This window comes from Moschus berezovskii, chromosome 14, assembly GCF_049115385.1.
Source record: "Moschus berezovskii isolate FMDL1 chromosome 14, NW_MosBer_1.0, whole genome shotgun sequence".
NCBI lineage: Eukaryota > Metazoa > Chordata > Mammalia > Artiodactyla > Moschidae > Moschus > Moschus berezovskii.
In genome coordinates, this window is record NC_142473.1 from 56935228 (window position 1) to 56957307 (window position 22080).

General features: G+C 39.4%; 2 protein-coding genes across 2 annotated transcripts in view; one reads left to right on the forward strand and one right to left on the reverse strand.

Annotated features, from left to right (window-relative positions):
* Positions 1–269: 269 nt before the first annotated feature.
* Positions 270–3654, reverse strand: COA4 (cytochrome c oxidase assembly factor 4 homolog). The gene is made up of 2 exons (XM_088843182.1): positions 3503–3654; positions 270–894 (listed from the first exon to the last, which is right to left on the reverse strand). The coding sequence occupies exon 2, from the start codon at positions 880–882 to the stop codon at positions 631–633; it is 252 nt and encodes an 83-aa protein (XP_088699308.1). The 5' UTR covers positions 883–894; positions 3503–3654; the 3' UTR covers positions 270–630.
* Positions 3655–3733: 79 nt separating this feature from the next.
* Positions 3734–22080, forward strand: part of PAAF1 (proteasomal ATPase associated factor 1) — a 41166-nt gene continuing 22819 nt past the window's right edge. The window contains exons 1-5 of the mRNA XM_055423650.2: positions 3734–3831; positions 5101–5141; positions 9122–9225; positions 12834–12923; positions 21468–21566. Of these exons, the coding sequence (XP_055279625.2) occupies positions 3785–3831; positions 5101–5141; positions 9122–9225; positions 12834–12923; positions 21468–21566 (381 nt within the window). The 5' untranslated portion in view covers positions 3734–3784. The remainder of the gene's footprint in view (positions 3832–5100; positions 5142–9121; positions 9226–12833; positions 12924–21467; positions 21567–22080) is intronic.

Genomic DNA, 22080 nt, shown 5'->3' on the forward strand with positions numbered 1-22080 from the left:
GCACTTAGTATTTTTTTTCCCATTTGCCTTCTTCCTTCCATTAGACTGACTGAAATATCCAGAACAACTGATGAAAGATAAAGTCATTTGTATCATTATCAGAAATTAGTTGTTCTAGTGTTTTCTCTCTCAAACCAGACTAAAGCAATATGAAGGGAGATATATTTGCATTACACCAGTTTCCTAAACAGTGCATGGGACATGAGGTCTCATAAACCTTGTTGTTTTTGAACCTATGACCAAATAAATGAATGATTAAGAGTAACCAATTTACCTTTATATTGTGAATTTACTTTAAAATTAAATGTTCATGTAATCAGCAGAGTACTTGGCATACTGACCCAAGATATAGCATAGCAGAGCATCCCTTAACCCCACTGTTTTACATGGCAAATACTGGTCAATATTTAATATTGATGACACAATATGGGTGAGGAAGTGTGGGATCTCAATATGATAGCTCATGTCCAAACCCATGGCTGCCTGGCTCTCAGCCTCAGGCCCAAATACTATCCCCAAGTCTTACAGTTCTTGGCCCATACTTCCACTGTTCAGGATTTCTTTCTCCCATGATCTGTCTGGGTGCTAGTTTCTGCAGGGCCAGCCTCTGGGGATAGGTGGTTTGGGGTCTCAGGGGTGGGTGCTGCTTTGCTCTTTCAGCCTCAACAGTTCCTCCCGTCGCCTTGCCTGCTGTTCGCTCATGCAGTCCCTGAAGGCCTGCACCTGTGGCTGGCACTGCCTCCAGTCCTGGTGCTCGGCCATGCACTCCTGCACTGCATAGTGGGAAGCGGCGCAGCCTGAGCGGGAGATGAGCTGGTCCAGCGGGTCCTCTTCTTCATCCTTCTTCACCTGTTGGGACCAGGCATGGCCTTGAGCTGACATCTTCTGGAGTCTCTAGAATATCAACGGGAGCAAGGTTAGAGTACGGACATGATTATATATGTTCCTGTTATAAACAACACTGACCACTGCACTTTTATAGCCATTATAGTCTATTTATGACTATGTCTCCCCTTGGAGATTGTGAGCTATTTGAGGACAAATACTGGGCCTGATTCATCCTGGTACCCCCAGCAGTAGGCTTGCAAAATGGTCTCAACTGAACAGAATGAGATAAAGTATGTGAGAATGCTCCGCACAGCACTAATAAGCTCAAATGGATTCTACTAATAGAACTGGAATTAGGTGAAATGTCACATTTCTGGGAAAGCTATCTCTTTTCTCCTATTGGAGAAGCAATCTTCTTTTCTCCAATTAGCCTTATTCTGTGGCTAGAGAAGAACAAAGTTTAGAACTTGAGTAACCATATATGGGTAGGGTTTGACATTTGGGAGAATGGGGAGTTGTGTGGAGAACAGAGAGCATACAAGGTACAGGGCAAGAACTAAGTTTGTGAGGTGTGAGAATACTTAATGTGGGGTGCACTTGCCCACATTGCCTTTCCACGATCACCCACTTCAGAGCACCCAGCACAAGGTAGCATATAGAAGGAACTTAAGAGAGGTTTGAAGATAAATGACTCAGCCTTTGTACAAATTTAACCATGACAGGCTATAAATAAGCTGCTGCTGCTAAGTCACTTCAGTCGTGTCCGACTCTGTGCGACCCCACAGACAGCCTCCTACCAGGCTCCCCCGTCCCTGGGATTCTCATGGCAAGAACACTGGAGTGGGTTGCCATTTCCTTCTCCAATGCATGAAAGTGAAAGTGAAGTCACTCAGTCGTGTCCAACTCTTAGTGACCTCATGGACTGCAGCCTACCAGGCTCCTCCGTCCATGGGATTTTCCAGGCAAGAGTACTGGAGTGGGGTGCCATTGCCTTCTCTGATAAATAAGCTAAGACTCCTTAATGCCTTTCCTGGGTCTCCGATTCATTTAACAAATTATCACTGAGTATCTATCATGTACCAAGCTCTATGCCACAGTTGAGGATACAAGAGTGACCAAGACAGATACACTTCCTGCCTTCATAGAGTTTATAATTTAGGTAAGTTAAAAGGCTGTTTACTTGCGTACAGTGTGTATAAACAGCTAAAATTGGGAAGACAGTGGAGACTACCTAAGCCAGACAAGCGGACAAACAGGCAGGGAAGCCTTCTTGCAGAAAAGTGATTTCTAAACTGAGACTTGAAAGATGAAAAGGGAAGAGCCAGAGATGTAAAGAATATTCCTAGTCAATGGAAGAGCAGGGTGGGGATTTGAGACAGAATTTGACATGAGATGAACTGAAAGTTTTACATGACTGGAGAATAAAGTATGAGAACAGGAAAATTAATGAAAGTGATGAGTTGAGAAAGTATCTGATCATAGGAAGAGCACATGTTAAGGTATCAAGAGGGCAATGGGGAAGTCACAAAAAGGTTTTAAGAACTCTATGAAAGTGAAATTGTTAATCGCTCAGTCCTGTCCAGACTCTTGATACCCCATGGACTGTAGCCCGCCAGGCTTCTCTGTCCATGGATTTCTCCAGGCAAGAATACTGGAGCAGGTTGCCATTTCCTTCTTCAGAGGATCTTCATGACCCAGGGATTGAACCCAGGTCTCCTGCATTACAGGCAGATTCGGAGCCACCAGGAAAGCCCAAGAACTCTAGAGCCCTACACAAAATTCATTTGCTTTGAAGGCAAGGGAGGAGGGAGAAAATGGGCTTCGAAAACAAACTTGGCTCGGAAAATTAGCTTGGTCACTGACTCACTGGTTTACTTTGAGCAAATTACACTTTATAATCTCTCTTGAAAAACACAGATGAAATCTATCTCACAGGACTGAAGACTAAATGAGATAATGCACGTAAGGAGCCTGGCACGTCCAGAGTTCAATAAATGATAACTCCTATTACTATACATGTTTCCTCTTTCTAAACATACTATGAGCTCTTTAAAGGCAAGGGCAAGCCTCTTGAAACAGTATAGTGGAAAGAACAGTGCCTTGGATTCTAAGCCAAGAAATCCGGATTCAAATACTGGCACCTCGTTTTACTGTGCACACCCCTTAGCATGCATTCTTTTTTTTTAAGTTTTTTAGCATGTGGGATCTTAGTTCCCCTACCAGGAAGCGAACTGGTGTCCCCTACAGCGGAAGGGCAATCCTAACGACTGGACCACACAGGAAATCCCTTAGTTTCCTTCTTAAGGTAATATTTAACTCACAGAGTTACTGCAAGGAATAAGATGCTAATAAGGGACAAGTGCTTGGGCTACGAAAGGACTTAAGTAAATGGTGTCATATTCTTTCCCCACCCCAACCTGGCTTCAGTCTCTCATGAGTAAAAAGCGGAAGACCCTCAGTCAGAGACCAGGGCAGGCTGGATGGTCGGCAGCTGGTTCGCGAAGGCCAGCCGGGACTAAGAAGGCACTGAAAGGATGGGTAAGCAGAAAAACTCAGGCGGTCAAGTCACTTAAACTCTCCTCGACCACCTTCCGGAGAAGACGCATGCGCACTCGCGAGACCGCGCTGTGCCCGCTAGGCTTCACCGCGTAAGATCGCGGCACACAGTGCTCACCGAACAGGCAGACAGGAGGACTCGAACGCGCGCTGCTGCACAGCGGCGTCGGTTTTGCAGGCAGTTGTAACTCTACAGAGTTACCCGGTAAACCTCCGATCAGGAACCAGCTTCCTGCAGGGAGCGCGCGCGCAAAGGGGCGGGGAGAGAAAAAGAATCCACCGCGTATTTTCATTTACGGCTTTTAGGGGTAGATCCCGCCCTTCGTTCTCGACGCAGCCTCAGTGGGGAATCCACTTCCGGGAGAGAGCGGAAGGGGCGGGCTGGTGGAGGCGGGTCAAGATGGCGGCACCTTTGAGGATTCAGAGCGACTGGGCCCAGGCTCTCAGGTGAATCTAGGTCCAGAACTGGGACATAGGAGGCGGGTAGCGGATGTGGCCTTTACGTTAAGGAGCGCCATCCCCAACCCAGGATGTCCATATGGGTTGCCTCTTCACATGGAACCCTGTGCCTAGAAGAAATCTCAAATCCACATGGTCACTGTTTTTCATTCTCGGAAGAGTGCTGAATCCCAGGAACACGTATGCGTCGTGTGATGGCAGAGGCAGAATAGGGTCAATGAGTTGGAGAACGACAGGAAAACTGAGAGGCAGGAAGACTCTTGGCCAAATAGTCATGGTCATTTAGCAAATACTTATTGGCCCTCAGCTATTTCCAAAAGTTCCAACAATCTGCATCACCAGGAGTCTTGACATGCTTCTCGACCCCTAGTGGTGTGTTAGTCATGTTGCGTATAGTTCATGAGGTCGCAAAGAGTCGGACACGACTGAGCGACTTTCACTTCACAGGTCTTTTCAGGGAACAGTGTAACGCCCAGCATGTCCAGATCTGACCTAAATAGATGCTCGGCGGAGTTCAGATGTGTAGTCTAAACTTAAGGGATGGTTCCTGCCTTCGAGACGCTAACAGCTTAATTGGAATGAACAGCAAACCATTCATTTATTTATTTATGGATCATATACTATGCAAGTTATTTTGCTAGGCACCAGAAGGAGTACAGCGGTACCGCGGTATTCAGCGGCTAAGCCGTGTCTGCCGTGGACTATAGCCGGCCAGGCTCTTCTGTTGTTGGGATTTCCCAGGCAAGAATACTGGAGTGGGTTGCCTTTTCCTTCTCCAACAGCAGTGCCATGAATGGCAACTATTATAGGTTTTTAAAATGGAAACAATGGTGAAGGTGAATGAAACATAGTCTCCTGAATTTAAGAAACTTATGCCTTACTAGGTGAGCTGAAATAAAATAAACCTTATTACTACAATACCAGATGTGTAATAGGAAGAACACTGACATTTATTGAGGACCACCTTTGAGAGAACACAAGTCCAGAATCGAGAAGTAAGTTGCTCAAGATTGTGCAAGTAATAAGTGTTTCATGAAGAAGTACTTGAGCTTCATTTAACTAGCAGGTCTATGCATTAAACACAATCCATAAGTATTTCTTCAGCCAATAAAATTTGTCTATGCCTGGATAAGGTATTAGACTGATTTGTGTAAGTGCTGTGGCTAAACTGGAAATTATATGTTCTTTCTCCCCTTCATCAATAACATCCATTTTGACATTGAGTGAGTCTAATTAGGTTTTTGTTTCTCTTCATAGGAAGGACGAAGGGGAGGCCTGGCTGAGCTGTCACCCCCCAGGTAATATCCTTAAATCTGTATGCCTTCCCTTTAGAGAAAGGATTTACAACCCCTAGGAAAGAGCTTCCTACTTTGTCCTGGCCCAGACTGCTTGAACAGGGCTCAGTCTTCAGATGTTCTCTGACCTTTCTGTGCTGCAGCTCCTCCATTCTAGGGGAAGAACTTCCAATTGATGTTCCATTGGGAGCCACAGACATTTATGCAGACATTGCTGCTGCATCTTAATCCGTGTCTTTGCCATATATTATTGTATTCTAAGCAGTTCTGCAGATTTAGCTGTGACCTTCCTGATTACGATTCCTGGGTCTACAGCTCTAGTTCTGACCTCTCTTCATTTTCAAGCAGAGATTGAATAGTTACCTGCTAAACATTTCTGGTTAAAACTCTCACTACCGTTTTGAGCTTATCAGATCCGAAATCTGAAGCTGAGCGCTTCTGTTGTCAAACAGGTTTTCTTTCTAGATTTTTTCAGTTCTTAGGTTATCGCTATTCTAGACATCAGAGTGAAAAACCTGGTACCTCACCCTACCATATATAGTTAGCTCCAAAGTTTTCCAAATTTTTCGTTTCAATGACATTCCTGTATTATTCTCATCCATTTGTTTTCAGTTAGTGTGGTAACATTAAAAATTTTTTTTCCTTTTTGTAAGAAAGCTTTGTTTTGCTGATTATTTTTCATTTTCAGAGACCTTTGATGTCTCTCCATAATAAGAGTTTCTAGGAGAAATAGTTTTAAATAGTTTTCTTTTGAGGAAATTGGTGCTGCATTGAAGAAAGGTGGTAGCTGGAAGGTCTCAGAATCAAGGATTTTTGTCTTATTTTTAAAGATGGGAACTAATTGGAGAGCAATTAAAATACAGGTTATACATTAAAAATATTCATCTTTGTTTCATTTTAAAATGCTGTGCTTAGTTGCTTAGTTGTGTCTGACTCTTTGCAACCCCATGGACTGTAGCTTGCCAGGCTCCTCTGTCCATGGGGATTCTCTCGGCAAGAATACTAGAGTGGATTGCCATGCCCTCCTCCAGGGGATCTTCCTGACCCAGGGACTGAACTCACGTCTCTTCCGTTATAGGCAGATTCTTGACCGTCTGAGCCACCAGGGAAGCCCTTATTTAAAAGTAAATAAATATATTTTTAAAAAAGAAAAAAATATATAGGTTGTAGGTAGAAGATTAACTGAAAAATCAGTATCTTAGATGAGAAAGAGATTGAATTAAGTCTAAAAGACTAAGATGAAAGAAGGTGAGGGTAAGTGTAGATGTATTAATAGATACATGCATAGACATGGATATAGAAATATGAAATTTTCTTATAGCCTCAATTTTCTTTGTGATGTTGGAGTTAGGGTCAGGTCTTAAAGAAGAGGTTTTTTTTGTTGTTGTTTTCTCCTGAAATAGCAGTTTTGTTGAAATAAAATGTATGCTATCTATGGGCTAGATGTCAACCATAACATGTAGGTACTATTAGGATTCTGATTTTTTTTAAAGATAATAACTGTATTCAGATATAATTCACATACAGTAAAGTTTATCTTTTTAAAGTGTACAATTCAATGGGTCCTAGTATATTCATAGAGTTGTATTTCTGTCAGTAATTCTACACATTTTCATCACCTCTAAAAGAAACCTTATGCTGTTTAGCAGTCTCTCCACATTCTACCCTCCTCCTAGCTCCTGCTGCTGCTGCTGGTGCTAAGTCACTTCAGTCATGTCCGACTCTGTGTGACCCCATAGACGGAAGCCCACCAGGCTCCCCCATCCCTGGGATTCTCCAGGCAAGAACACTGGAGTGGGTTGCCATTTTCTTCTCCAATGTGTGAAAGTGAAAAGTGAAAGTGAAGTCGCTCAGTCATGTCCGACCCCACGGACTGCAGCCTACCAGGCTCCTCCATCCATGGGATTTTCTAGGCAAGAGTACTGGAGTGGCTTGCCATTGCCTTCTCTGCCTCCTAGCTCCTAGCGACCACTAATTGACTTTCTCTGTGGATTTGCCTGTTTTGGACATCTCTTATAAATAGAGTCCTAATATGTGGCCTTTTGCACCTTTCATTTAACATGACATTTTCAAGGTTCATCCATATGTGGCATTCATATGTTTTTATGGCCAACAGTCTGTTGTAAGGACATAGCACATTTTTTGTCTGTTCACCAGCTGATGAACATATGAATTGTTTCCAGTTTTTGGCTGTTATGAAGGAAGAAGGTTTTGATGATAGGCTGCTGCTGCTGCTGCTAAGTCGCTTCAGTCATGTCTGACTCTGTGCGACCCCATAGATGGCAGCCCACTAGTCTCACCCATCCCTGGGATTCTCCAGGCAAGAACACTGGAGTGGGTTGCCATTTCCTTCTCCAGTGTGTGAAAGTGAAAAGTGAAGTCACTCAGTCGTGCCTGACTCTTAGTGACCCTATGGACTGCAGCCTACCAGATTCCTCCGTCCATGGGATTTTCTAGGCAAGAGTACTGGAGTGGCTTGCCATTGCCTTCTCCGGATGATAGGCTAGGTATAGTGAAAATTAGCTGCTCTGGGAACAAAAGGGGCAAAAGGACTCCTAAACTATACAGAGTTTGAAAACTGTGGTAAGTTGTACCGGTGCCAGTTTGCACAGTTGTGTCCTGTTCTGTATCTGTCCTCAGCAGCCTATATGTAGAAATGTAGAAAGGTGAATGGTTAGATTAATCCCACTTTTGTTACACAGACAAGATACTGAGACTGAGATCGTTTTAGTGACTTTGTAAATGTAGAAGTCATTGACAGTGCTGACAGGAAATTGGTAGAAATAATATACCGAAAGGGCCAGACTTCCTAGGATAATTAGAAGCCAGGAGGGAATCATGGAGTGGGACAAAAAGCAGAGTTCACTCAACCCTATTTTTGTGGCATCTTTCTGAACTAACATTTCATGCCACTTCCCTGCCACACCTTCTTCACTAGATCTTCTCTAGTCCAAACTTCTACCCTAGATTGTAGGTTATTCCATTAATATCTTTCAGTGACTAAACTAGTATATTAATTGATGCCTCCTCCCCCCTTATTCCTATGTGACTGTTCTTTATTCTTGACATGCTATTCCCTGACAGTTTCCTTTCCCTTGTACTCACTCAGTCCTGTCCAACTCTTTGTGACCCCGTGGACTGTAGCCCACCAGGTTTCTCTTTCCGTGAGATTTTCCAGGCAAGAATACTGGAGGGGGTTGCCATTTCCTTCCCCATTCCTTTCCCTTATTTTCTGCCTAGTTGTATCTTTCAAGATCCTACTTAAGTCCCACCCTCTCTAGGAAGCTCTCCTACTCTGCATGAATGACTTTTGCATGATGATTTTACTTTCCTCTTACTCCTAGAATTTAAGTTTCGTGCACCAGTTATTTACTGAATAATTTGAGCACTTTGCTAGTTTTCTGAACTCAAGGACTTATAGTCTGGTAGGGAGGCCAGAAATGTAAACAACATATTGTGGGCTGTTACAGAACAACATATATATATATAGTGCAGAAGAAGGATAGAAGAGAACATTTTAACATTTACGTGCAGGATAATATCTTATTTAGCCCATGTTACTGCAAAAGCAGTGTCCTGCTTAAGCAGATTTCCCAGTTATTGAAGCTTAACTCTTTACTCTGTGTTAATATGTCTGTACGGTGGATAAATGCGTATGTTCATGTTGATCTTCATCTTACATCTTGGGAAAATTCCATTTCACAGGCAGTAAAACTGAGGTTGAGATTACTCTAGTAGCTTTACAAATACTATATTATCTCTCAAAATCTTTGTTCCTGGCTTTTAGCCCTTGAGTATATTTCTTCCAAATTAGGTTCATCTAGGCTATTTTTCTTTCTGCTCACCTCACTACTAACACAAGTACCTGCTTTTCTTTCATGAGCCAGTTTCCTCCCATATATACAGATGCCTGAATTGGGCCTTCAATGAGAAAAATGTTTAATTCTTCTTATTTTTTGAAACATGCATCTTTGTCTATATAGGGAAACCAACTTTGTATGGCAGCCTAACTTGTCAAGGAATTGGCCTTGATGGCATCCCAGAGGTTACAGCTTCTGAAGGATTTATTGTGAATGAAATAAATAAGGTAGGTTTTTATGTCTTCTAGATGGCATCATGTCCAAAACTATGGTAGTATCTTATATATCTACTTTAAATATTTATACTCATCTGTGTATAACTGTCATCTCCATTCCATTCATATAATAATCATAATTTTTACTGCCTTTGAATGTCAAGAGTTTTTCTTTTATACTTAGACATGGTTTTAAATGCAAACTTTCTCTTGCTTCCCTTATACTAGTGCTGTTCACTAGTGAGCCACATGTGTAATTTTTTTTTATTGAAGTCTAGTTGATTTACAGTGTTTTAGGTGTATAGCAAAGTGATTCAGTTATGTATATATGTATATGGATATTATATATGTATTCTTTTTCAGATTCTTTTCCATTATAGGTTGTTACAAGATACTGAGTATAGTTCCCTGTATTAAACAATAGGTCCTTTTGTTTATCTATTTTATATATAGCAGGATGTGTAATTTTAAATTTTCCAGTAGCCACATATAAAAGGTAAAAAAATAATAGGTGAAATTAGTTTTAATAATATATATCATTTAACCCAATATATCTAAAATGTTATTTCTACCTGTAATTAATATAAAAAATTATTAGAAATAGTTTACACTTCTTTCTTCTTACTCTTTTTTTTTCTTATTAAGTCTTTGCGCTCCTTTGTATAATTGTTTCTCAATTGAAACTCTAATTTTTTAATTGGAAATACTTGATATGTATTTAGGTTTAAAAAAATTTACAGTTGAAAACAGATGGTTCATGTACCTAAGTAGCTCCAAACATACTTAAAAAGTTTTCCAATAATTGGATCAAGTATCAGTTTTTAAATTAAACTTTAAATAAGATTAAAAATTCAGTCACTCATTTGTATTAGCCACATTTCAAGTGCTCAGTAGCTTTATGTAGCTAGTACCTCATATTGTACAATATAGCATTATGTGTTTGGCCACACCTTGGTGAAGGCCTGTATTAGTGGTATGAGTAGATGGCCATCTAAGTGTTGCAGAACTCATGATCTGACTTTCCTTCCTCATTCTGATGGCTGCAGTCATTGTGCTCCAGGGAGATTATTCCCAAAGGGTGAAACAGCCTTTTTTTTTCTTTTTTTGGTGTAATTAAGCTTTCTTAGTTATAAGATGTTTCAGGTGTACTGACAAGAATAGAGAATACTTTGTTTTTTTACATAAGATTTTTAGTAAATGTTCATTTACTACCCTCTGTGCAAAATATGCTGCATGTTTTTATATATTTTTATATTTGTTTTTCATAAACAGTATTGTAGAAAGTGCCAGAAGATCTGAGTCCAAGTCTTAGTTACTGTGACATTTACTAGCTATATAATTTTAGATAAATAACTTGGTTACCTGAGCCTCAGTTTCCTCATCTGTAAAACAGAGGCTGTATTCTGTTTCATAGGCTGATTAGTGAGGATTGTGAATGCATATAAAAGAAACTAAGGTATTTCAAAAGTGAGTTATTGTTTATCGTAACAATCCTGTCAGATTAGCATTTTAAATTTCCATTTTGCAGATAAGCAGACTCAGAGAGGTTAATTAACCCTTAATAATCAAAGCTGGCTAGACTGTGTCAGAATTGAAACCCATTTCTATTAACTTCAAGTATAACACCACCTTGCAAGCTTACATTTTCTCCAGGTGGTTTGCCAGTATCCATTCACAGCCTGGATGCTGACTTCCTTTCTTCCCTTTGTACTCAGGCCCATCCAACATCATTGCTAATTATTGCTGAATACCTGCTGGGTCAGACAGTGCGTGCTTATGGTTGAACATTCATGTTTCCTAACTACCATGAGTCACTTTGCTATTTGATGTTGCTGCATTGTCCTGTTAAAACAGATCTCTCATTATGCTTAAAAACCTAACCCCTCGAAAGATAAAAGTTTTTACTTTTATTTTTATCTTAGTGTGAAGTATTCACTCTTCCCCTTCACACTGAATTTTGTCTGTTTTGATACCTCCCACAGCTTTTCTTTTAAATCTTCTCATGAACATTTTCTACTGCTGGAAGATAATTCAACATTTATCTCCCTTCATAGTCTGTTTGTGGATTAAAGTGTGATTTGCAGGATTGATGAGCAGGAGAAAGCCACTCATTTCTTGAAATCTTTTATATAATTAACTCCAAAGAAATAAATTTCCTGAGAGAAAACCCAGGTCTTACAGAGGCTCGAACACTAAGCTTTTAGAGCTCCTCATGTCCTTTCTTTGTATGAATATTTAGCCAGGAAAGTTTAGCTGACACTTTAGTTTCGGGTACAGGAGACAATTCCAAATCCAGGTCAGCTCTCTTGCAGCTGTATGGGCTTTGTCATGCGGTTAGAAGCAAAAACTCATTTAATAAAAGGCCTGAAAGCAGCCAGGCATAGATATGCTAGCTAAGAAAGAAAGGTCCATATAGATAACCTAATTGTCTTTTTAAAGGAATGGAATATCTGTAATAAGAGAATATTGATTTTCAGTGATGAGAATATTATAACTTTAAAACTATTCTTTCTCATGAACTGTGAGGACTGTGCTTATACATAAAGAGGTTTAGAAAGTCTTGATTATTGAAGACATTTTCATTGTCCAGAAGAATTTTCAGAAACTTTTAAGTACTATTGCATAAGGGATAACAGATTAGGGTCCGTTTGGTGAGAGCAGCTCCTCAGCTCTATGTAGGAGATACACACTTAGGGGACAGTGTTAGAGTAGATTGATTGTTGTGTTGCAAGAATCCTTGAGGAAGTGTTTACCAAGCCTTTTATATCTTGGCCTTGAAACACCAACATACTTAAATGGTTACAGTCTTCCTTTAGCAAGTCATGTCACTTGAATCTAATGTTTGGTCCTGCTGCTGCTACTGCTGCTAAGTCGCTTCAGTCGTGTCCGACTCTCTGTGACCCGAATAACAGCAGTCCACCAGGCTCCCCCATTCCTGGGATTCTCCAGGCAAGAACACTGGAGTGGGTTGCCATTTCCTTCTCCAGTGCATGAAAGTGAAAAGTGAAAGTGAAGTCGCTCAGTCCTGTCTGACTCTTAGCGACCGCATGGACTGCAGCCTACCAGGCTCCTCCGTCCATGGGATTTTCCAAGCAAGAGTACTGGAGTGGGTTATGTTTGGTCCTAGGTATAATTTAATACTATGTCACTAGTGGTTTCTTGCTACAGTAGCTGAAATATATGTTGTAATGATTAGGCAGAACACATAGGACACCATAAGACAGTGGTAATGACCAGTTATTTGGTAATGACCAGTCTATGAACATATATAATCAGTTTAAGCCTAGATGGGATTGGACACCACAAGCCTGACCAGGATCTACACATTGTATGAGTATACCATAATTTACCTGCTTTCTTACTCTGGTAGCTATACATGTCAGTAGTCTAACATTCTTTCTGAAAATTCTTGTAGGTGGCAAGTTTACTTTTAGATAAGTCTTTGGGACTGCTTATCTATAGGGGAGTGATAGTTTCATGGGTTGGGGAAAGAGGGTTAGAGAGGGAGGGTACACTTAAAAGGTTAGAGTTTCTTTCATCCTAATGTTTTCTTTAAAAATCTTTATTTAGTTCATTGGTGTAGCTTTACTGATGGATCTCATCTTTCCTTCTCTGTTTAGAAAAGCATTCATGTTTCATGTCCAAAGGAAAATGTATCTTCAAAGTTTTTGGCACCATATACTACTTTTTCCAGAATTCATACGAAGAGTGTAAGTATTTTGATAAAATGAGGAGAAAACATAATAATATGTTAGTTTTTCGTTTTATCTGCTTGTCTAGTGCTATAAACATATTAATAATTAATGTGGTTTTCATTTACTTTGTGTTATAACACAGCCGATTAAGTGCTATATGTTTGGCAAAACTGGTACTTGGGTCCTTAGAATAAATGTACAAATCCACTCGCTGATAATTTTTATTATTATTATTATTATTAAAGGGAATCCTCCTACTGTTGATGGGAATGTAAGTTAGTATAGCCACTATGGAAAACAGTGTGGAGGTTCCTTAGAAAACTAAATATAGAATTACCATATAATCCACCAGTCCCACTCCTGGGCGTATACCTGGACAAAACTATAATTCAAAGCGATGCATGCAATTACTGGTAATCTTCAAGAGAGGAATTGTGTGAAATTTTCTTTTTTTTTGAGATTTTCTTAAATATGCTTTACTCTAGTGCTACTTACCGCCTTTTGGATAATGATAATAGTACTTGATGTTTGAGTAATTTGCTACTGCTTAAATTTCTCTCCCTTTGCCTATAGAAAGAGGCATTTTCTCTAAATTCCAGGGACAGCATATTGAGGGATAATTTTCAGAGATCTTTGTGATAAAGCCCTTTCTAGTACCATAGGCTTTTTGGAAGCAGAAATGATGGATTATATTAAAGCCTACTGCTTCTTATTGTGTGATACATTTTCAGAAATAGCTGTTTTTACTCTATTGTGAAACAAATATATATTTTGTGATCAAAATTTAGGAAATACAAAAGAAAGTGAAAATCATTCATTTCTATAATATAAAGATAACATGAGCTTTTGTTATATGGCACTTACTAATAATAATCAGTGATTTTGCCACTTGCAACAACATGGATGGACTTGGAGGGTATGCTAAGTGAAATATGTTAAACAGAAAAAGACAAATACTGTATGATGTGGAATCTGAAAAATAAAACAAACTAGTGAATATAACAAAAAGGAAGCAAATTCTCAGATTTAGAAACTAATGGATATAAATAGGGGGAGGGAAGTGAGGAGGGCCAAAATAGGGGTAGGGGATTAAGAGGTTCATTGTATAACACAGGGACTATAGTCAGTATTTTATAATTGTAAATGGAATATAACCTTTAAAATACTGTGAATCACTATTTTGTATACCTGTAACTGTCTAATATTGTCTATTAACTATATCTAAACTTTAAAAAGTAAAATTAATAATTTAAAAAGTAAAATTAATAATAATCATATTAGTAATAGCTAACATTTATTGATTGCCTGATATGTGCCAGCACCATACTTTCCATATCATTATTTTCCTTGATCCAGTCTTTTCTTTAAATATTTTACCATAATAGATTTTTACAGTACATGCTGTTTTATAAGTTACTTTTTATTTCTTAATATGTACATCATACTGTGTTTACTTTATGTGAATTAAGAATCACATAGTATTCTCAGTTCAGTTCAGTCACTCAGTCGTGTCTGACTCTTTGCGACCCCATAAATCACAGCACGCCAGGCCTCCCTGTCCATCACCAACTCCCAGAGTTCACTCAAACTCATGTCCATCAAGTCAGTGATGCCATCCAGCCATCTCATTCTCTGTCGTCCCCGTCTCCTCCCACCCCCAATCCCTCCCAGCATCAGACTCTTTTCCAGTGAGTCAACTCGTCGCATGAGGTGGCCAAAGTATTGGAGTTTCAGCTTTAGCATAAGTCCTTCCAATGAACACCCAGGATTGATCTCCTTTAGAATGGACTGTTTGGATCTCCTTGCAGTCCAAGGGACTCTCAAGAGTCTTCTCCAACACCACAGTTCAAAAGCATCAATTCTTCAGCGATCAGCTTTCTTCACAGTCCAACTCTCACATCCATACATGACCACGGGAAAAACCATAGCCTTGACTAGACGGACCTTTGTTGGCAAAGTAATGTCTCTGCTTTTTAATATGCTGTCTAGGTTGGTCATAACTTTCCTTCCAAGGAGTAAGCATCTTTTAATTTCCTGGCTGCAATCAGCATCTGCAGTGATTTTGGAGCCCAAAAAAATAAAGTCTGACACTGTTTCCCCATCTATTTCCCATGAAGTGATGGGACCAGATGCCATGATCTTCGTTTTCTGAATGTTGAGCTTCAAGCCAAACTTTTCATTCTCCTCTTTCACTTTCATCAAGAGACTTTTTAGTTCCTCTTCACTTTCTGCCATAAGGGTGGTATCATCTGCATATCTGAGGTTATTGATATTTCTCCCCGCAATCTTGATTCCAGCTTGTGCTTCTTTCAGCCCAGTGTTCCTCATGATGTACTCTGCATATAAGTTAAATAAGCAGGGTATGACTTTACTATAATTTATTTTTCTCATCTTACATTACTGGGCTCATTTATTTCTAATTTTGTGACTTCATAGTTTTGATGATATATTTATAGCTAACCCTTTACTCACAAAGGTAAGAAAAAATTAGAGTACATTTATAAAAGTAAATGTTGTTGAGTCACAGGGAATGTACATTATAAGGCTTTTGGTATATTCTACCTGGCTTCTACTTAACTGATTTATTGAGTCAACTGTTGCTCTGCATTTCCTTTGTAAACCATTCTGATTCATGCTCACAGCACATTTGCAGCTTGTAAGATCTTTGACGTTTGCATGCTGACACTACCAGTTAAGTTGAATGCTTACCAAGGGTCCATTACAATGTCTGTTGTACTGTTTTTGAAATTATATGAATTAAATATGTTAAGCCAATGAAATAAAAGTGTGAAAGGCAGAGTGACTGTGTCTTTGGAAACTAAGTTTGATTGCTTTATAGAGACTTGATACAGAAGAGGATTTTTTTTGGCTACATCACACAGCATGCAAAATCTTAGTTCTTCAACTGGGGACTGAACCTGTGCCCCCTGGAGTGGAGTCCTAATCACTAAACTACCAGGAATTCCCAAGAAGAGTTTTTTAAAACCTGCTATTTTGGTATGTTTGGACAAAATAAATGTAGTACAGTATTAGGGAAAAGATTTCTTTAAAAAACCCTGGATAAATTTTTGCTCTTAGATTGCTTTGTAAGTGCGACTAAAGATTTGCTTTGCTTTCAAGAAACTGGAAGTTGTGTACCTTTTGGTTATAGTTTTTTACAAGAAAGTCAAGTCTTTATAGTAGTTAGTGGACTCATGAAAATATTAGTATTTGAGTTAAAATAAAATGTAAGGATATTTTTATATCCTTTTTTATTATTTTCTACTTGTACTGAATTTTCTGATTGATTGACCTACAGCTGGGCCCTATCTATTGCCTAAAAAGACTTTTTTTACTATATCGCTTTTGTGCCAGTCTGACTTGACATTCTCTGCTAATGCTGGCTATTCAAACTGTTTTAAGTTTTACCATTGAGGGATGATGTTTCATTGCTATTTTAATTTATATTTCCTTTGATTAATTATGAATTGACCACTTTTTCATATATTTATTGACCATTCTTCATGTCATTTGCCCATTTTTCTAAGTGAATTTTTTTCTTTATTGATAAGAACTCTTCTTATATTAAGGGTATTGATCTTTTGCCATGTATTTTGCAGATAGCTTTTTTATAGTTTATCATTCATTGTTATTTGTTTATGGTGTTTTGACATATAAAATATTTAATTTTCTAGATAATAAAACCTATCAATTTATCATGACTGCCTTTGGGATCCTGCTTAGGGTAGTCTATGATTTTATTTATATATATGATTTTATATATATATACACACACATACTTTAAATTACACAGTGTAATGGGTAAGAGCAGGGACTCTAGAGTCAGGCTCATTGGATTTGATCCCCTGGATTTGAATTTCGGTTCTGCCACTTTAACTGTATGACCTCAGGCCAGTTGTTTAACCTTCCTGTGCTATAGGTTTCTTATCTGTAAAGTGGGAGTAAAAGTATTTATCTCTTAGGGTTGTTGTGAGGATTGAAGCAATTAGGATTGGGCCTAAGCTGGATGGCTTCACTGACTCGTTGGACATGAGTTTGAGTGAATTCCAGGAGTTGGTGATGGACAGGGAGGCCTGGCGTGCTGTGATTCATAGGGTCGCAAAGAGTTGGACACGACTGAGCGACTGAACTGAACTGAAGTATTAGTCACTCGGTTGTGCTCGACTGTTTGTGACCCCATGGACTGCAGCCCACCAGGCTCCTCTGTCCATGAGATTTTCCAGGCAAAAATACTGGAGTGGGTTGCCATTTCCTTCTCCAGGGGATCTTCCCAACCCAGGGATCGAACCCGGGTCTTCTGCACTACAGGCAGATTCTTTACCGACTGAGCTACAAGGGAAGCCTTGGAACCTGGCAAACACAATATAAATAGTGTTTGTTAAATACAATTATAAGTATGATAATTTTTGAATTTTTATGTTTTATTTTTTACATTTCAAACTTTGTTATTTGATTTGAAGTAGGGGTCTAATTTAATTTTTTAAAAATTGTTTTATTGAAGTATATTTGATTTACAGTGTTTGTAACAATTCTTTTTGAAATGATTAGCATGTTACAGTACTACAAAATAATCCATCCTTTACCTCAAGGACATGAATTGTCATCTATATCCAATATTTATAATTGCTCTATTGATCTGTCTATTCTTTTGCTGTAACTTTGGAATAAATGTTTAACTTTAGACTCTGACTTAGATTTGTATCCTGGCTCTGCTCTGTCACCTTAGGGAAGTTACTTAACTACCTCTTCAACCTCAGGTTTCTCATCTGATTTCTCACTAATGCTTAAAAGATTTTTGAGTGGATTATATGAGAATAGTGTCTGTTACATGTTTGGCATATAGTAGCAGTTCAATAAATGTTAATTCTCTTTCCTCCTTTAATAAAAATTTGGAGGAAGAAGACATCTGGTATGATCTATAATCTACTTTTCAGTGTTCTATCACTTTGGAAGAAATGGATAGTTAAGACTTAATTACCTTTTAGGTCAAGGAACTAGGGCCTCAAAGATCTATAACTGAGATGATAACACAATGTTCCCATACCCTCCAGGGAGAGTTTATTAACTGAGAGGGTACCAAACAGTATGTCAGAGTTTCTCAACCTTGGCAGTATTGACATTTTAAGCTAGATAATTCTTTTTCATAGGAGGCTGTTCTGTGCACTCTAGGATGTTTAGCAGCATCCCTGGATTCTGCCTACAAGTGGCCAATTAGATAGCACGCCCAGTTGTGACAACTAAAAATGTTTATGCATCACCACATGTCCCCCCAGAAACAAATTGCTCCTTGTTGACAGCCACTGTAATATGTGAATATAGAACTGAAGACCTCGAGGGGAGGAAGTGGTGAACTCCTTCAGGTGTTTGGAGAACCACTTACCTTTTGTAGAGTAGGTCATTAAAAAAAAACAAACATTAATTGTTCCTTTATTCTATTTCTTATTCTCTTTCTCTTATTTGAACTCATTATTATTTGGTTCACCCATTTACTAATCACCTACTGTATTCCAGATACTCTTCTGGGCACTGGAGCTATAGCAATGAATAGAACGGTGGTGTAGAGCCTATATACTAGGCTGTGGGACCAGATAGGATTTGTCAATGACTTGGATATGAGAGAGAGAAAATGAGGAGTTGGGATAATCCCAAAGATTTGGGCTGAGAATTAGGTAAATTCTGGTGTCATTAACTAAGTGGGGGACAAGTAGTTGTATTGGTAGGGAGCAGAGGGCTTCCCTTGTAGCCCAGCTGGTAAAGAATTGACCCGCAATGTGGGAGACCTGGGTTCGGTCCCTGGGTTGGGAAGATCCCCTGGAGAAGGGAAAGGCTACCCACTCCAGTATTCTGGCCTGGAGAATTCCATGGACTATATAGTCCATGGGATCACAAAGAGTCGGACACAACTGAGCGACTTTCACTTTCAGGGGAAAATAAGGGTTCTGTTTGGACAGGTTAAATTTCAGGTGTCTTTTATAAAGCCAAAGGTAGATGCCACCTGAGTCAGGAAAGATGTTTGGCTGTGTTACTTAGGGATTAAATTGATTTAAGAGTGAGTAGGAAAGTGTTAAATATGTTTTGTTTCTGAGACCCTGTGAATGGGGACAGTAGTTGATCTCCTTGATATAGGTCAGATGGCTTTACTTTCTTACCTGTTGATGAGGTGCTTCATCCTTATTCCCAAACTGGTATTAGGTATTTGTTGAATAGTTACTATGTACATAGCCTATGAATTGTGTAAGAAAGTGGTGCTGGACATGGTTCTGACACTTATAAAGCTAATCATGTAATTGGGAAGCCAGAACAGAGTTGAAATTGACAGTACTCCTAGTCACTGTCAGGCCAAGGATTAGGGTGGTAGCGGTGGGAGAAGAAAGATCTGAGAAATGTCTCCTAGACATGAGTGTGAAAGCAGAATCCACTAATGAGAAGCTAGGAGCGAATGGGATTATGAGGATCAAATGCTTCAGTGTATTTGAAAATGTTTTATAAATGATGAATCATGGTATAAATGTTAATTGTCATAATCCTTAAATTAAAAGAACTACAATTAAGTTAACAATCCTTTTATTGAGGAATCAAAATAAAGAAGAAAAAATCTTCGTGTTAGAGCTGACCTATATAATCCCTCTAGTTTTGCACACCTATTAATTATGGGTTAATTGGCATAGAAATGTAAACTGGAAAGTTGAATAATTAAAGCCACAATTCCTACTTTTTAAAAAATAATTTAGGTCATATGAGAATCATAGTTGCTGGGAATATGGCTGGAATTATTTATCTCAGTCTTACATTTCTGGAATATTTGCAACTTGGTGTTTTTTTAATATAAAGGGGATAATACATATGCATGTATATGAAGAAGACTTGGCATTCTAATCATGGCTTATTCATGAAGTGATTCCTAATATTGAAATTGCATTGAATATTGAATCTGAGAATTTTCTGTTCAGTTCAGTTCAGTCGCTCAGTCGTGTCCGACTCCTCTCGACCCTATGAACCGCAGCACGCCAGGCCTCCCTGTCCATCACCAACTTCCGGAGTCCACCCAAACCCATGTCCATTGTGTCGGTGATGTCATCCAACCATCTCATCCTCTGTCGTCCCCTTCTCCTCCTGGCCTCAATCTTTCCCACCATCAGGGTCTTTTCAAATGAGTCAGCTCTCCGCATCAGTATTGGAGTTTCAGCTTCAACATCAGTCCCTCCAATGAATACCCAGGACTGATCTCCTTTAGGATGGACTGGTTGGATCTCCTTGCCATCCAAGGGACTCGCAAGAGTCTTCTCCAACACCACAGTTCAAAAGCATCAATTTTTCGGCTCTCAGCTTTCTTTATAGTCCAACTCTCACATCCATACATGACCACGGGAAAAACCATAGCCTTGACTAGATGGACCTTGGTTGGCAAAGTAATGTCTCTGCTTTTTAATATGCTGTCTAGGTTGGTCATAACTTTCCTTCCAAGGAGCAAGCGTCTTTTAATTTCATGGCTGCAATCACCATGTGCAGTGATTTTGGAGCCCCCAAAGCCACTGTTTCCCCATCTATCTGCCATGAAGTGATGGGACTGGATGCCATGATCTTCGTTTTCTGAATGTTGAGCTTTAAGCCAACTTTTTCACTCTCCTCTTTTACTTTCATCAAGAGGCTCTTTAGTTCTTCTTCACTTTCTGCCATAAGGGTGGTGTCATCTGCATATCTGAGGTTATTGATATTTCTCCCGGCAATCTTGATTCCAGCTTGTGCTTCCTCCAGCCCAGCATTTCTCATGACATACTCTGCATATAAGTTAAATAAGCATGGTGACAATATAGAGCCTTGACGTACTCCTTTTCCTATTTGGAACCAGTCTGTTGTTCCACATCCAGTTCTAACTGTTGCTTCCTGACCTGCATACAGGTTTCTCAAGAGGCAGGTCAAGTGGTCTTGTATGCCCATCTCTTTCAGAATGTTCCACAGTTTATTGTGATCCACACAGTCAAAAGGCTTTGGCATAGTCAGTAAAGCAGAAATAGATGTTTTTCTGGAACTCTCTTACTTTTTCGGTGATCCATGGGATGTTGGCAATTTGAATTTTCTGTTACTTGTTCTGAAATACACAAAAACAATTAAGGTTTTACAGAGGCAGTGTGAAATAGTGAATTGGAAGCATCTTTGCTTTTCCTTGAATCCTTCTGGTGCATCTTGGAAGTCTGTCTTTTGTGTAAGTGGGTTCCTAAGAATCAGGAGAGGTATTTTAAAAATAGCAAAAGGTGGAAACTATGGAAATGATATGGGAATAAGGGACTTTACAGTTATATAAACTGCAGGAGGTTATATATGACTACAAGAATATCTTTTTCTTTTGAGAAATAAAGGGTTTTGGCTCTAGCCTTGTTGGGAGATCAGTGACGATAACTCAGCCTTCACGTGAAATACATGTTCTTTGTGTTGGAAAGCATAGATTTGAAGAAGTCTTAGAGGAGTGTGAACTGAGAGAGGTTTATAACATTTCAAGGAAAGAAGAGTATTTCATTATTTGTAACACTGGTTACAACACTGGTTTTGTCTTTTGAACAGATAACATGCCTGGACATTTCCAGCGGAGGAGGCCTTGGTGTGTCTTCTAGCACTGATGGGAGCATGAAGATCTGGCAGGCTTCCAATGGAGAGCTCAGAGTAAAGGCTTTGGATACACTTTTAGGGTGGTCTGAGAAACCTTAGACTGGGCCATGGAAAGAAGAGTGGCCCATTCTGAGAATGTAGGAACACTACACTTTGATTGGTCTTTGTTCTTCCACTTGGTAATATGAGAACCAGGCTCAAGTTTGATGATTTGCCAGAACAAATTGGGGCTGAAACAGTGGGAGAACCCGGTAGTGAATGTCTGGATGGTACCTTGATATGAACTGCCTTCAGTGATACTTTTCTAAGACAGAGTAGCTAGGCTGTTACACTGACTGTATGGCTGAGCCCCTCAACCTGTACAGGGGATTTCAAGTAAAAAAGCCCTCAAACCTCCTCAGCTCCTTATGTGTAGAAATGGACTTATGGATAGCTGCGAGAGCTCTGGAGTTCAAATTCACAACATCTACAGCCAAAGTCTGGGAAAGAGAGCCAACAGCTCCTAGAACATTACCTGGTAGACAGATGAACTAAACAGATTCTTTGGATCTCTTTTGTCTTAAAATCC

Coding starts and splice junctions, on each gene's coding strand:
- COA4 (XM_088843182.1), bottom strand. CDS start 882: ATGTCAGCTCAAGGCCATGCCTGGTCCCAACAGGTGAAGAAGGATGAA.